Source organism: Mytilus galloprovincialis, chromosome 13 (assembly GCF_965363235.1).
Source record: "Mytilus galloprovincialis chromosome 13, xbMytGall1.hap1.1, whole genome shotgun sequence".
NCBI classification, from domain to species: domain Eukaryota; kingdom Metazoa; phylum Mollusca; class Bivalvia; order Mytilida; family Mytilidae; genus Mytilus; species Mytilus galloprovincialis.
The window spans coordinates 7,469,036-7,485,897 of record NC_134850.1 but is presented as its reverse complement, the minus strand read 5'-3'; the positions used below and the strand labels follow the sequence as shown (position 1 = coordinate 7,485,897).

General features: G+C 31.8%; 1 protein-coding gene across 1 annotated transcript in view; it reads left to right on the top strand.

The window, feature by feature from the left end:
- The window catches only part of LOC143057384 (uncharacterized), a 41,891-nt gene extending 25,570 nt beyond the window's left edge, over positions 1 to 16,321 (top strand). Inside the window, exons 13-22 of the mRNA XM_076230689.1 lie at positions 612 to 790; positions 1,483 to 1,635; positions 2,671 to 2,872; positions 6,308 to 6,397; positions 6,846 to 7,012; positions 8,127 to 8,174; positions 10,193 to 10,381; positions 10,965 to 11,044; positions 11,983 to 12,087; positions 16,115 to 16,321. Coding sequence (XP_076086804.1) covers positions 612 to 790; positions 1,483 to 1,635; positions 2,671 to 2,872; positions 6,308 to 6,397; positions 6,846 to 7,012; positions 8,127 to 8,174; positions 10,193 to 10,381; positions 10,965 to 11,044; positions 11,983 to 12,087; positions 16,115 to 16,287 — 1,386 coding nt within the window. The 3' untranslated portion in view covers positions 16,288 to 16,321. The remainder of the gene's footprint in view (positions 1 to 611; positions 791 to 1,482; positions 1,636 to 2,670; positions 2,873 to 6,307; positions 6,398 to 6,845; positions 7,013 to 8,126; positions 8,175 to 10,192; positions 10,382 to 10,964; positions 11,045 to 11,982; positions 12,088 to 16,114) is intronic.
- Positions 16,322 to 16,862: the final 541 nt, after the last annotated feature.

The following is a 16,862-nucleotide window of genomic DNA, read 5'->3' as shown; positions in this document are numbered from 1 at the left end:
AAATACTTTGTTTTATTTACTTTTAGGCCATGTTTGAAATCATCACCTCTGAAGTCTCCTTTCTGAAGAGTTTAAATATTTTGTTTTCTTTACTTTTCGGCCATGTTTGAAATCATCACCTCTGAAGTCTCCTTTCTGAAGAGTTTAAATATTTTGTTTTCTTTACTTTTAGGCCATGTTTGAAATCATCACATCTGAAGCCTCCTTTCTGAAGAGTTTAAATATTTTGTTTTCTTTACTTTTAGGCCATGTTTGAAATCATCACATCTGAAGCCTCCTTTCTGAAGAGTTTAAATATTTTGTTTTCTTTACTTTTAGGCCATGTTTGAAATCATCACATCTGAAACCTCCTATCTGAAGAGTTTAAATATTTTGTTTTATTTACTTTTAGGCCATGTTTGAAATCATCACCTCTGAAACCTCCTTTCTGAAGAGTTTAAACATTTTGTTTTTTTGTTACTTTGAGGCCATGTTTGAAATCATCACCTCTGAAACCTCCTATCTGAAGAGTTTAAACATGTTGTTGTCTTTATTTTAGGCCATGTTTGAAATCATCACCTCTGAAACCTCCTAACTGAAGAGTTTAAACATTTTGTTTTCTTTACTTTTAGTCCATGTTTGAAATCATTACCTCTGAAGCTTCCTATCTGAAGAGTTTAAATATTTTGATTGACACATTTCTGAAGTCACAGGAATTCTCTGCTGAACTGTCGGATAAATGTGTCATCAATCGCCAAGAGAGACATGTGTTGTTTTCTAACATTGGTGCTGTTAGAGAGGCAAGTGAAAGGTAAGGAGCTGTTACCCACTTCAGAAAAAAACAGATTTTGAAACAAATTTATAAGGTTTGCCATGCCAAATAATTTTTATGGTTCACGGATAACGCCTTTTTTTAAAAAGGGATGACAAAGGCATGGTATTTAAATTTTGTAATTTTTTTATTTTGACCAATATTTTTTTTTTATCACTATTCCTTCATGTGTGAAAAAAAAATCAGAGGAATAAAATCACAGTTTGAACCTGCAGAAGACAAATAACTAGTCTGCAAAACATTCTCACAGAAATTAAATTTTTTAAGAACAACACAATTTCAATTCTTAACTAAGGATGAATATGTACATTATTCCATAAAGTACATCTCAAACTTGAACTGGTTTTTTTTTGGCAGAACATGAGGTTGTACACATGCTTTGTCTGGTTTTCTTTTATAAGTGATTTTTGAATTTCTAATACCAAATCATGAACGTACTTATTTCTACTAACAATAATTAGATAATCGCAACCAAAACACCTTTAATATAGGTGGACAGAAATCAAGTGACTTTAGTCTTGGATGATAATTGTCTCTTTGGCAATCATACCACCTCTCACTATTTTTATATGGATTATATTATTGGAGATGGAAGGCTACACATGTCTTCACTTGAGAACTCAAACTTTTCTAAACTATGATTTATATTTTTTTATCTTGTTTATTTGTAGTTTTTTATCTGATTTAGAAGCCCGATGGCAGAAGTCTTGTTTATTGTCCGATGTCTGTGATATAATATACCTCCATGGTATAAATAAATTTGAATGTTACGTCTGTTACTGTAGCAACCAAACATTCCAGGAACGAGCCATTCAGGAACTTGTGTAAGTATATAATAGAAAAACAGAGGATTATGGGATATCCATCCATGACACTAAATCAGTACATTTCACAGTAAAAAAAAGGAAAGGAACAGCGCTGTTCTTCATCTTAAAAAGTTACAGTTTGTTTCTGTAGTAACATGAGTTCTTTTTATAATGTTTGCAATGGAAAAACTGATGTAAAATTTGTCCATAAGTCCCAAAATTGTTATGTGGTGAAGAAACTTATACACAATGCTTATAACCACAAAACACAAATCAAGTACGAATTTTGGTGACATCACTTTAACCGTTTTAAAGTTATGCCCCTTTACAAATGGAAAGAGTGCTATATTTTTCTGTTTCTGTTCTCTAACTTAAGTTTGCATCAACCAAATCTTGTGAAACTTATGCACAATGCTTCTTACTACAAAATACAGATCAAGTTTGAATTTTGGTGACATCACTTTAACCGTTTTAAAGTAATGCCCCTTTACAAATGGAAAGAGTGCTATATTTTTCTGTTTCTGTTCTCTAACTTAAGTTTGCATCAACCAAATCTTGTGAAACTTATGCACAATGCTTCTTACCACAAAATACAGATCAAGTTTGAATTTTGGTGACATCACTTTTACTGTTCTATAGATATTGCCCTTTACAAAAGGAAAAATTGAATTTTTGGTTTCTGTTCTCTAACTTTAGTTTGCCTCAACCAAATTATTTATAAATTATATCAGAAGAAAATGGCTCAGAGAATATGTCACTACAATGTTTACTAGTTTTTTACTTTTAAATTACTTGACATGCCAACACATACTTAACCCATCTACATCTAAGAATTAATTTTCAAGGTCGCAGGAATACAAATTGAAGTGGGGTTGAATTATTTTTACAAAATTGAACCAGACTGATAATAAAACAGTATTTCAAAATTCCTCTGTTATGTGTGTTCGTAGCCATAAAGTAATCATATTTTATTTTTTTGTCTAAATTGTAGCTAAATTGCTCCTTTAACATACACAATAGTTTTAAAGATACGTTAAATTTTCTTTATAACAGCAAAAGACAGGAATTTAATGAGGCCTTAAGAAGAATAGAGAGAAGTCCAGAATGTCAAGGTTTGCCTATGACTTCATTCCTGTTACTGCCGATGCAAAGGATAACACGATTACCACTTCTGGTGGATGCAATTTGTCATAGACTGTCTCCAGGGACAGAAAGACATAAATCTGCTTCCAGGGCATTAGATGCTCTTAGTAGGGTAAGTTATATAACAAACAAATTAAGAATAAAAATGGGGAATATGTCAAAGAGACAACAACCTGACACCAAAGAGCAGACAACAGCCAAAGGCCACCAATAGGTCTTCAATGCAGCAAGAAAATCCTGCACCCAGAGGTGGTCTTCAGCTAGCCCCTAAATAAATTTTTGTTCTAGTACAGTGAAAATAGACATCACACTGAACTCCAAAACATATTAATTAAAAGACTAACAAAGGCAAGAGGCTCCTGACTTGTGACAGGCACAAAATGGTGAGGGGTTAAACATGTTGTGTAAGATCTCAACCCTCCCCCTATACCTCTAGCAAATGTAGAATAAAGAAACACATAGCAATATGCACAGTAAAATATAACAGTATAATGAAATTGAGGGGGAAAAATTTAATATCCATATGAAGGACTGTTCAACATCGTAGCGGCTTCATAAGGCTACATAGATTTATGACTATTGAACGTGTAGCTAGCCTTACTGCTACATAGATATTAATAGCACCTAGGCTAGCTACATGTTCAATAGTCATAAATCTATGTAGCACTATGTAGCATTATTTAGCTGCTACGATATTGAACGCAACCCTGGTATTTAGATTACTTTTCATTACAACATTTGAATGCCCCACTTAGAGGAAATTATGTTTTTATACGACCGCAAATTTTGAAAAAATTTTCGTCGTATATTGGTATCACGTTGGTGTCGGCGTCGTCGTCGTCGTCCGGCGTCCGAATACTTTTAGTTTTCGCACTCTAACTTTAGTAAAAGTGAATGGAAATCTATGAAATTTTAACACAAGGTTTATGACCACAAAAGGAAGGTTGGTATTGATTTTGGGAGTTTTGGTCCCAACATTTTAGGAATTAGGGGCCAAAAAGGGCCCAAATAAGCATTTTCTTGGTTTTCGCACTATAACTTTAGTTTAAGTTAATAGAAATCTATGAAATTTTGACACAAGGTTTATGACCACAAAAGAACGGTTGGGATTGATTTTGGGAGTTTTGGTCTCAACAGTTTAGGAATTAGGGGCCAAAAAAGGGCCCAAATAAGCATTATTCTTGGTTTTCGCACAATAACATTAGTTTAAGTAAATAGAAATCAATGAAATTTAAACACAATGTTAATGACTACAAAAGGAAGGTTGGTATTGATTTTGGGAGTTTAGGTCCCAACAGTTTAGGAATTAGGGGCCAAAAAGGGACCCAAATAAGCATTTTTCTTGGTTTTCGCACCATAACGTTAGTATAAGTAAATAGAAATCTATGAAATTTAAACACAAGGTTTATGACCATAAAAGAAAGGTTGGGTTTGATTTTGGGAGTTTTGGTCCCAACATAATAAGGGGCCCAAAGGGTCCAAAATTAAACTTTTGTTTGATTTCATCAAAATTGAATAATTGGGGTTCTTTGATATGCTGAATCTAACTGTCATGACTGTGTATGTAGATTCTTAACTTTTGGTCCCGTTTTCAAATTGGTCTACATTAAGGTCCAAAGGGTCCAAAATTAAACTTAGTTTGATTTTGACAAAAAATGAATCAGTTAGGTTCTTTGATATGCTGAATCTAAAAATGTACTTAGATTCTTGATTATTGGCCCAGTTTTCAAGTTGGTCCAAATCGGGGTCCAAAATTAAACTTTGTTTGATTTCATCAAAAATTGAATAAATGGGGTTCTTTGATATACCAAATCTAACTGTGTATGTAGATTCTTCATTTTTGGTCCTGTTTTCAAATTGGTCTACACTGAAGTCCAAAGGGTCCAAAATTAAACTTAGTCTGATTTTAACAAAAATTGAAATCTTGAAGTTCTTTGATATGCTGAATCCAAAAATGTACTTAGATTTTTTATTATGGGCCCAGTTTTCAAGTTGGTCCAAATCAGGATCTAAAATTATTATATTAAGTATTGTGCAATAGCAAGTCTTTTCAATTGCACAGTATTGCGCAATGGCAAGAAATATCTAATTGCACAATATTGTGAAATATCAAAAAAAATTTTAATTAGAGTTATCTTTCTTTGTCCAGAATAGTAAGCAAGAAATATCTAATTGCAAAATATTGTGCAATAGCAAGATTTTTTTTTAATTGGAGTTATCTTTCTTTGTCCAGAATCAACTTAAATCTTTGTTATATACAATATACAATGTATATTCACTTTTTACTACCAACTGATAAATTAAAATAATCTTTACCATTCAGTGATAACAAGCAGTTTTTTTACATCTTAATATTTTATGATGTATTTAAATGAGTAGTTATTGTTGCAAACTCCATTAGAAATTTTAATTGAGATTAGTTTTGGAATAAGGGAAAGGGGGATGTGATTAAAAAAATTGGGTTCAATTTTTCTCATTTGAAATTTCATAAATAAAAAAGAAAATTTCTTCAAACATTTAATTTTTTTTGAGAGGATTAATATTCAACAGCATAGTGAATTGCTCTAAGAGAAACAAAAATTTTAAGTTAATTAGAACACATTCATTCTGTGTCAGAAACCTATGCTGTGTCAACTATTTAATCACAATCCAAATTTAGAGCTGAATCCAGCTTGAATGTTGTGTCCATACTTGCCCTAACCGTTCAGGGTTCAACCTCTGCGGTCGTATAAAGCTACGCCCTGCGGAGCATCTGGTTCAGTCTGTGTGTCTTTTCATCCATCTGTTCGTTCATTTGTCTGCCTGTCAGCATCAGGTTAAAGTTTTTGGTCAAATTAGTTTTTGATGAAGTTTAATTCCAATCAACTGAAAACTTGGTACATATGTTCCCTATAATATGATCTTTCTAATAAGAGCTTTGATTCCACTGAACATAAAAATGATGAACGAGTTGGGCATCCATGTACTATGGACACATTTTTGTTTAATTAGCTTTTCATTTCCAAAAAGGTCATCAGTATGGTGACTCAATTATTAATCTTGGAAAATATAGGATCGAAAACTAGCGTAACAGTTGATTAATACCTAGCCAAATATAGATTTCTATGCCCCACCTACGATAGTAGAGGGGCATTATGTTTTCTGATCTGTGCCTCCGTCTGTCTGTGCGTCCGTTCGTCTGTGCGTCCGTTCGTCTGTGCGTCCGTTCGCTTCAGGTTAAAGTTTTTGGTCAAGGTAGTTTTTGAAGAAGTTGAAGTCTAATCAACTTGAAACTTAGTACACATGTTCCCTATGATATGATCTTTCTAATTTTAATTCCAAATTAAAGTTTTGACCCTAATTTCACGGTCCACTGAACATAGAAAATGATAGTGCGAGTGGGGCATCCGTGTACTAGGGACACATTCTTGTTTAAAATGCTTCTGTTGAAAACCCCATGAATCACTTTATTTTGTTCCGGATCAAGATAAAAAACAAAATAAAAGTATTATTATTTCATAGTATATCATTGAGCTATTTGAGGTTATTCTAAACATTAATGTTTTAGGTTGTGAAAAAATGTAATGAAGGAGCCAGAAGAATGCAGCAAACTGAACAAATGTGTTTAGTGGTACAGAACTTAGAGTTCAAGGTCAAGGTAAGACATCAAACATTATAACTGTAATAAGTTGTACAGAGCTTAGATGTCAAGGTCAAGGTAATCAAACATTACAATTCTATAATAAGTTGTACAGAACTTAGATGTCAAGGTCAAGGTAAGACATCAAATATTACAACTGTTAAAAGTTGTTCAAGACTTAGATGTTAAAGTTAATTTTAGATAGTTAACAGAATAAATGTAATACATTTTTCTGACCTTTATCAAATAGTAGTTGTTCAGTATGATCAAAGATACATTTTTTTGCAAACAAGATACCTACCAGCATTCATAATGTTTTAAGTATAAACCAAATGTAATTTTAAGGGAATTGATTTAGATGTACCGCATATAAGAAATTCCCTTTGTCATTTTATGATTCTTATATGACAAGCACGATGAAATAGAAAAATGTAAAAATAAAATATTTGTATAATTTTAATTTTAGGAAATTCCTTTGATATCAGCTTCAAGATATCTGGTCAAACAAGGGGAGCTAACCAGACTAGTAACAGAGACATCAAGTCGTCTCCCCTTTGGTAAAGGGAAACCCAGTAAACAATCCATTTACCTGTACTTATTTAGTGATTTATTATTAGTCAGTAAAAAGAAGGGGTAAGTTCATTGGTTGTTGTAAAGGTTGATAAATCAACACTAAATAAACACATGTTCAATTATTCATTTACGTCAAAGTACTTGAACATCACAAAAAGTTAAAATATTGAAATAACATTAACATTTCATAACATATGTAGTACATGTACAAGTATGACATATAAACGACATCAAGATGACAAAAAAAAACATCTCATATTTAAATTTTAAAAAATACAGAAAAGGTACCTTTTTTGAAAACTAAGAAGTGTTTTTGTTTAAAATACCACTGCCCTGATGTTACAATGGGAGGGATACTGTAAACCAACTTATTTTCGCGAGTAGAAAATTAACGCGAATATAAATCGTCGCGAAAATGTAAAACTTAAGATCTTTCCTTATTAAACTATATCCAGAAATTAGAAAATCGCAAAATTAAATAGCCGTGAAATAGTTTACAAAGGGTAAAACGCGAAATAAAGTATCTGCGAAAATAAGTTGGTTTACAGTAATAACTAACAAAATGGATATTTCTGTTAGGGTGATGTCAAACAAACCTCAAAAGCACTGAGTCTTTATTAGGGGTGATATCAAATGCACCAATGTATCTTTCTTCAGATACTTGCTACTGGAGTCCTGGCTAATTTCATATTCTGTGAAAAAAAATAACCTTATTTTTTTCATCATGCTTATTACAACTAACTTTAGTTGGAACATTTATAGTGAATTGACACATTATAACACATTGTTGGAAGTTCAGTCGGTTGGGACATGAGGTCAATGCTTATTGATGTCCACAATTTTGGAAAACTTATAGTTTAAAAAAATGTAATTGCCTTCATAAGTCTGAAAGTAGGCAGAAACCCACACATTTGTCAGCAGACGTCATGAAGACAGAAATGAAATTTGCAGGGCATGACCAGCAAATACTACTGTTTTAGAACCCATGATTTGATAGGATTCATAAGTGATAAACTCATCAGATACCCATTCTGTTGAAGAATATTTAAAAACGAAACTGGTTTAAACTGGTTCTTGGCAGCAGCATCCATTTATAATATGTATTTTTTTCACATATTCACCAAGCTTTAACGTATGCACATCCAATAATTATCATAAATATGCATAATTTCAGAGTTAGATTTTCCTATCCTTTCACACCACAGAATTTAAATTTATTGTTGTAAGTAGTCCCCCCTGCATTGTGAACTATATCATTTGGTTCTCCCTGCATTTTCTACATTACTGTGTAGGTTTCTATGACTTATCACTGATAAGAAAGTAGTTCTCATTACAATCAAAGATCTACAATATCAACTGATATGCTTGTATGGATTCAAATTCACTATTTAAAAATCTGATGCATTCTGGGTCATATTTTCAAATATGTACACTTGTGATTGGCTAGTTTTTTAAACATTACTCAAAATTCAATGAAGGACATTACAATATTTTAACTTTGATTCACAAATACTGAAATTACCATTTACAATTCAGAAAGTGCTAATTAACGCATGGTATTTTTTTCATTTTGTAACAAATGTTATATTTGTAAAAAATACAATGTTATGCACAGTTTGAAAGCTTTCAAGCGTATTAGACTTTATTGCGGCTACTTTGTTAGAACTACAGTCTTGCCAGTAATGCCTGCAATTTTCATTGTTCATTGTTTAAATTTTTGGTACGAGTGTGAATGGAGAAGCTTGTTGTTTCAAGGATACTGTGAAAACATACTAACAACTGAATTAAAAATGAATATTTGAAAAAACTGTGCTTGCTTTTAGAACATGTGAATTTTTTAACAAACTGTAAGTAAAATGAAATAGGCCTGACTAACATATATAAATATTTTGTCTGTTGATTTGTACATTTGCAAGAATTTTGTTTTGACTGAAATTCCATCCTGGACTAATTTATTATTGAATAATCTCTCTTGAATAATTATATCCCTGATTTGTATGATAAGAATGATATCCCTGATTTGTATGATAAGAATGATATCCCTGATTTGTATGATTATAATATGATCAAGCTTTGACAAATCAATATATAACATTTGTTTTCCCTAAAGCAGTCAGTATTGAAATATTTTGAAAAGTTATCTGCTAACTGCATTGCATGGGTTAACTCTGTTCTGAACGTATGAAAACAATGCATTTCTACACAACTTGTTTACTAATGGCAACGAAATCTGTCATTGCATGTATTCATATTTGTTGAATATTACTTGATTATTTCTACAAACAAAATTCATAACTCTAATCTGTCTTATATTCTTCTAAAACATAAACTAAAAGTCATCTCATCTGAAACAGTTGAATATTTTAAAGATGATTATAAATCTATATTAAAAAGAAGATGTGGTATGATTGCCAATGAGACAACTCTCCACAAGAGACCAACATTACACAGAAATTAACAACTATAGGTCACCCTATGGCCTTCAACAATGAGCAAAGCCCATACCGCATAGTCAGCTATAAAAGGCCCCTAAATGACTATGTAAAACAATTCATTTTCATGAAAAATTTTATCCACATTACTTCAGTGAACTTCATCTTGAATATTATGCTAATCATAAAAATTAATACATCAATTCTTTAAAAAAAAAAAAAAAAAAAAAAAAATTAATTATTAATTAAAGTGTCACATATGGGTTGCCATAAAGCATCTACAACAATTATAATAATTACTCATAAAACAATCAGTATCCAGCCATAAATACTGACTTATGAGACCCTAACAGTATAAAACTTTAAACAAGGACAATCAATTACAGCTTGATCACATGTTTTTAAACTATAATCTCTGATTAAAGGTTTCGGCACATTTTGGAAATTTCAAATACTCTTATATTTCACATTCACATTTTCAAGTACATGCTTAATATCATTGTTTGTATATTTTTTACACACACACATGTATTATACTGTGCTTTGCTTCATTATCTTATTGCAGTTCAACATTTATTCATCTTTGTTATACCACACATAGCAGGATATTTTCGCAGGGTGAAAATTTTTCGCAGATAAAACAAAATCAACAAAATAAATTCTGCTAAATTAAAAGTTTACATGCAAATATATTTTGTTTTAATTTAATTATTTAATGGAAATCATGAAATTTTACACCCGCCAAAATAACCCGCAATACAGTATGTAAAGTATAAATTTCTAAATTTGTGTTTTAACATTATTCCAGCAATAACCAGTATGTAGTGACAGACTATGCATTACGTAATGCCCTCCATGTTGAGAATGTGGACCACACGGACAAATCACGCCATCTTCCTCAGGGGGCACCCAGTGGGTGTAAAAACATATTTGTTGTTGTATTGCTAGAGAATTATGAACACAGACAAGTGGAATTAGTATTAACTTGTAAATCACCGTAAGTTTATGTTTACCTTAGCGGTATTTTGCACAACTTTTTGGAATTTTGGATCCTCAATGCTCTTCAACTTTGTACTTGTTTGGCTTTAAAACTATTTTGATCGGAGCGTAACTGATGAGTCTTATGTGGACGAAACGCGCGTCTGGCATATTACATTATAATCCTGGTACCTTTTGATAACTATGTTATAATAGAGAGCTTTTGAGAAGAGACAACACAGATACATAAGAATGGTGAAGAAAAAAAAACAACTTCCTATTATCTTTCTTTTGAAAAATCTCTTTGATTTATTTAAATCAGCACATGAAGGTCTACAAATGAAATTTTCAATCCACTCCTTTGTGCCACATTGTACCTTTTGTGCTTTTGCCATAACTTAATGTCAGTTGCTGTCTGTCTGTCTGTCGTTAATGTAAGTCAAGGTGGCTAAATTGTCAGATTCCTTATAGAATTCATTGCACTTTTTTCTTTAATGTCATACCCTGTTATATACTGATGATTGAAAACGCCTGTTTTAGTATAAATGTTCAAAGAGAAAAGTTTCAAAAAACATCAAAATGTTTGCTGATTTTGTTTTCAGGAGTGACAAATCTAGATGGATAGATGCCTTAAGTCCTGTTACCAAGGAGACAGACAATGAAAAAATATATGAAGAGTGGGGTAAGTTAGACCGTTGGTTTTCCCGTTTGAATGGTTTTACACTAGTAATTTTCGGGCCCTTTATAGCTTGTTGTTCGGTCTGAGCCAAGGCTCCTTGTTGAAGGCCGTACATTGACCTATAATGGTTTACTTTTTTTAAACTGTTATTTGGATGGAGAGTTGTCTCATTGGCACTCACACCACATCTTCCTATATCTAAGTAAATGATATAGTACTAAGACAACATTATAAAATCTTTATCAAAACAACACGAACGAATGATATGTTTAATATTTATAGTTTGTAACCCAAAACTATTACATATGTTCCTTATGTCATTGTTACTTTTGATTATATCAAAGATGTTTAACATAACTTATAGGAGTAATAGATTTGTCGTTTTAGTTGACCTGGCTACAGGGCCATGTGAACTTTTCTCAATACTTGACATCCATCATCAGTTGTCATCGTTTTCCATTAACTTATACAAAAATATCTTCTCTGTAACTAATGGGCCAAACTTGGTCACATTCATCATCAATCGTATTTGTAGATGTTGTAAAATGAATGATATTGAAGATGAATATCATTTTGTGTTGATTTGTCCTGCATATAAAACATTTAGATGTAATTTTTTGCCAAAGTATTATTGTTCATGGCCAAATACACGAAAGCTAATTTTTCTGTTACAAGCTGGGTCAAAAAGCTTAACTAAAAATCTATGTAATTATCTTAAAGCTGCATGGAAACTAAGATTGCAAATTATCAGTTAATATATTATTCATATTATTATAAGTTATCTCTGCATTATTTAATTTATTTAATTGTTCTCTGTATTTTGTCATATTTGTCATATATGTATATACCTTGTATTATGCTAAAGCAATGTTGTTGCTAATGCAATAAAGATTCATTCATTCATTCATTTGATAATCTAGCCTTATTGACTATGATTGTAGATTGCCCCCAAGTACAGTGTACAAGGAAATATATATCAACAGAACCAGACGAGTTGTCATTAGAGGAATCAGATGTTGTCAATGTTTTTAAGAAGATGGCAGATGGTAAGTTTATTGAGAGATGTTAAAATGCAATGAATTTTATTGGTGGAAATGTTATATTCATAAGAAGTCATTGCATGTAAATACCATAAATATGCATGTGTTGTTATTTTTGTTGTTTAGGGATGGCTTTTACATAGCATTAGACATTAGGTGTTATCAAATTTTTTTGCAGAGGAATTTTTATGACAACTTTTCAGAGAAATTATATTATCTGAAGGCTGTCAATTTTCTTGTAAAAGTTTTCCTGTTGAAATAATCATTTAGATATATTTGTACCTCCCCTCACTCAATGGCTTCTTTGCTCTGACACCATGTGAAGAAAAATACTTTTGCATTACTGAGGCAAAGATATCGCCACTTTTAAATAATGTTAATTGACCATTTAGACTGCCCAGCTGACCACAGTAGCAGTGAGTACAATACCCCATTAACCTTCTGCTTTAATGGCGTCTACACTGAACATCCCTCAACAGAGGCTTAAGTTGTCTAAACCAGGTGATACCATCTTAAAAGTTACTGCATATTTACAAAGGTCGCACTTTGGCTTTAGGAATATAATAAAAAAAAATGAGAGAAAAAATGGATTTGATATTGATACAGAGTAAAATTGGTAAATTTAGAGTAAAATTTGATATAAAATGAAATCATCTAAAGTTGAAGACTTTTTGGTATTATTTTTTGGCATTTTTGCCACGAAAATAATTCCACAGTACACAAAACATAGTGCACAGTGGCAGATCAAGATCTTTTCATAAGGGAAAAGGGGGGACCTCCAGTCATGCTACAGTGATTCCCTTTATAATCAGCCAGACATGTCAGTGATGTCATTGTGAGAGTCAATATTTACAGTTGGAGTTATCTTCCTTTATACATAATTTTTGTTGAAACAAAAACAATTACATCTACAATTCATAGCATTGCCTTCCCCAATGCTAAAATACATTGCAAATTTTCAATGTTTAATTTTTAGTTTCCATTGCAAAATGAATGCAATTTTTACCCTTCAGTGATCATAAGCATTTTGATTTTCAATTTTTTGTGGGGTACATTTCAAGAATGAAATACAAGATATCGAAAATAAAGATGTCTTATTTGTAATAATTATTGATATTTATTGATGTACTATTTTCAGAATATTCAGAAGGTATACACACTGCTTACACTTATCACAGCCAAACTTGCTTCATAAGGGTTTTACTATCATTTTGGTATATGGGGTAGAAAGGGTTGTGATCATTCAAAGTAGAAAAAGGATTTTAACAAAATGTTTGATACTACAGCCTAATATTTTGATGCATAGTGTGTGTGTGTTTACTTTATATGATTCTTAACAAATGTTTACAACAGGTTTTGCTGAGTCACTATTAAAATAACTTGAAATAACATTAATGGGTGTGTATGTGTTGTTTGTTTGTGATATAAGTCAAGTTAAATAAATTCATTTTAATTATTATAAATCCTAAAGATGTCAATGTTTCTGGATCAAATTAAAAATGTCATCAGTATTCTACTTGAAGAGGGTGGTAAAGGGTTATTTTCGTGAAACGTTTTCCGCCTTTTTAATTCACGTGTTTTCGTGTTTTGAAGTTTTATTTCTCGTTTTCTTTCTCGTTTTCTCGTGTTTGGCTCGACGTGCGTGCCTTGTGTTCTCCTTTATTTATTTTCCATGTTTCGTGTCGGTACTCTTAATTTCTCGTGCTTGTCCTGCAATTGATTAAGAGTACGGCCGGGATTAAATTCAAAGCCCCAGTCAGTCTAGAGATTGTTTTAAATTATGTGTTCCCATGCAGAATATTTAAAATTGCTATAATTAATTATTATGATCTATTATGAATAATATTTTTCTTTCAAATCAGTTGCAACTAGAGGACGCTAAAATGTGACTGCAGCCAGGGTCATCATGTCCATCATATATAATGGCTAGATAATCTCCAAGAATGGCTGATTAATAAATTATTTTACTTTTTACATTAATATTTACTATTTTATTTCTCGTGCTTCGTTTTTTCTGATTTTTATGTTCCGTGCAACGTTTTTGCCATTTTTATTTCATGTGTTTCCGTGTTGAGGGCCCCCCTTTACCACCCTCCTTGAATATTACCTGTCAGTACATTTTGTACTTTCTATTGCTGCGACACCAAGGTTCCTGGGTATCACAAACATGTTGTATTTTCTATTGCTGTGACACCAAGGTTCCTGGGTATCACAAACATGTTGTATTTTCTATTGCTGTGACACCAAGGTTCCTGGGTATCACAAACATGTTGTATTTTCTATTGCTTTTTTAACCCTAAATAATCACTGATGTGATTTCTTAGTTGTGTAAGAAGTTGAACTGTGTCATATTAAATGTGTTATGATGTATATATTATCTCAATGAAGTTTACCCCTCACAGCAACAATACATGTACTCCTAATTGCCAAATATATATATCACAATTATCCAGAGCTGCACAATTCTTATATTGCTTTTGTTTGTTGATTATAGCCGATCTGTTTGTTTCTGTTTTGTGATTGTCTCAAAAGTTCGTTATTAATTTCAACATTTATTTTTTTTAATGCTCAAAACAAAGCTTTAAACCTTAAAATGGAGACGTAGAGAAAGAATTAGGATTATAAGGGTTCATGTCTGAAATAGAAATCCTGGTTTTATACATAATAATAATATATCATAATTTGGCCAACTGAATGTTGTAGGCTCCGGGGATTCACTAATTTAAAAGTCAACAATACAGGAAAAACTAGTATATCAGGGCTATTCCAGAAAAAAAATGTATGGGGGGGGTTGGAAGGCAGTTTTTGTCAGCACCTGCCACCCAGACAATTGTAATTGAGAATTATAGTGCATTATAGTGTGAAAAGTTGCTCTGCTACCCATCACCCATGTATTATTTATACAATGTGCCTTCCAACCCCCCCCCCATACATTTTTTTTCTGGAATAGCCCTCATAATATTCATATATGAATGAATCTGGTCATTCTCAATATGAATAAAAGTGTGATAATTATGTCTGAATAAGTTTTCGAGTATTATTATTTATTTTACTACTACAAGAAAAGTTCAAACTAGTGTACAGAATGGCATCTCTTAAATCTTAACTAACACTTATATTTATGTTCCACGTATAACTTTCAGTTCAAGCTTAACTATATTAGTAGAAAGCTGTAGTGTGCTTATTTAGATTATGGTGCACAAACGGTTTTGAGATGATAAATGGCAATGTGTGGTGGTTTTTTGTAATAAACTTACAAATCTCAGGGTAAACTTACAATCTATCAGCATTAAATCTTTACAGTCCAGATTGTATAATGCTGAAACTAGAAAATAAAGACTGAAGGAAATATATGTAAAGTGTTCTGTGCAAATGGCTAATTTTGCATTCATTAAGCCAACCAACTTTAATTTCATGCTTAAATCACAATTTTATTTTATTTCCTCTGATCAGTGTCACAAAATGCAAGAAATTTGGATGTTAATCTGGTACTAGTGGCAGCAGATAGATCTTTTTGTTTTTCAGCTTCATATTGCCAAAATTAGGAGAGCTTGATAATCCATATCTGGTATCCAGTTGCCTTATGGCTGAGAACTGTTTCCGATTAGATTTTCCTTTGAGTTCAGTATTTTTGTGAATTTACTTTTCACAACCCACTTTCATTTTAATTTAGGATGTTTTAAAATAAATCCTTTATCATTTAGAATTTGATCATTAAATCAGACACAACTCTCCAAGTTTGGCAGATGAAATAGGATTTATATTGTAATGAGGAAGCAGTCCTCAATTCATAACATTATAACTTTAAACTTGTAGAAACCCTCAATCCATAACATTATAACTTTATAATTGTAGAAAAACCACGATTTGTCATTGAATGGCCTTTATAGCTCACTACATGGTATAAATGATTATGGGGCCATTTAGTGCCCTCTAGGTGTTTCGAATCTCATCCTTGGTCTCTGGTGCACAGTGGTCTCATTGGTAACTTTTAAATTTTTACAGTCTAATAAATTGCTTTTATCTTTGACAGGTTGGTATGAAGGGGAAAGAATCAGAGATGGAGAAAGGGGCTGGTTCCCAGCCAACTGTACAGAGGAGATAGTCAACTCTCATGTCCGAGCCAGAAATCTGAGATTACGATATAGACTGCTAGCTGCCTCAGAAGAATATTCTTCTTATAATAACATGACTACTAAAGCATAATTAAGAAATATTGTAAAATCAGTGTCTTATCTGCTTCTTCTGAGATTGATTCAATATCAGTATATGATCTGTTAAGAACCAGTTCAGTTTCTGTGATACTTTTAACATTTGGATTAAGATTTTCTATTTGTGGATTTTGTCATGGCTTTGAAAAGCACTATCAAATTTAAAATGATATTTAGATACGGCTAATGCATAATAATAGAGAATTGATACAGATATTGGCTTAAACCTGATTGCACTTTTGTAATCCATTGACAGAAAACAAGGTCTGGTCCACCGAAACAATTTTAAGGATGAATTATGAAAAATGTGGATTTTTTTCTACATTGTATTGGCTTTTGAGTTTTAATTTGTGATCTTTATTGAATATAAAATTTTGTTACAACAAAATTTGTTTGATTAATGAAAAATGTGCATTTGTTGTATAAAAAGTTTAATTTTCTTTCTTTCTTTTTTTTCAGACTTGTTAAACAATTTTTTTTATTTGTTTTTATTTAGTTCTTGACTTTTACAATGTTTTGATTGTCCTATATTTTACTATTTAGTTTTGATTTTTTTTATAAGTCTGTATG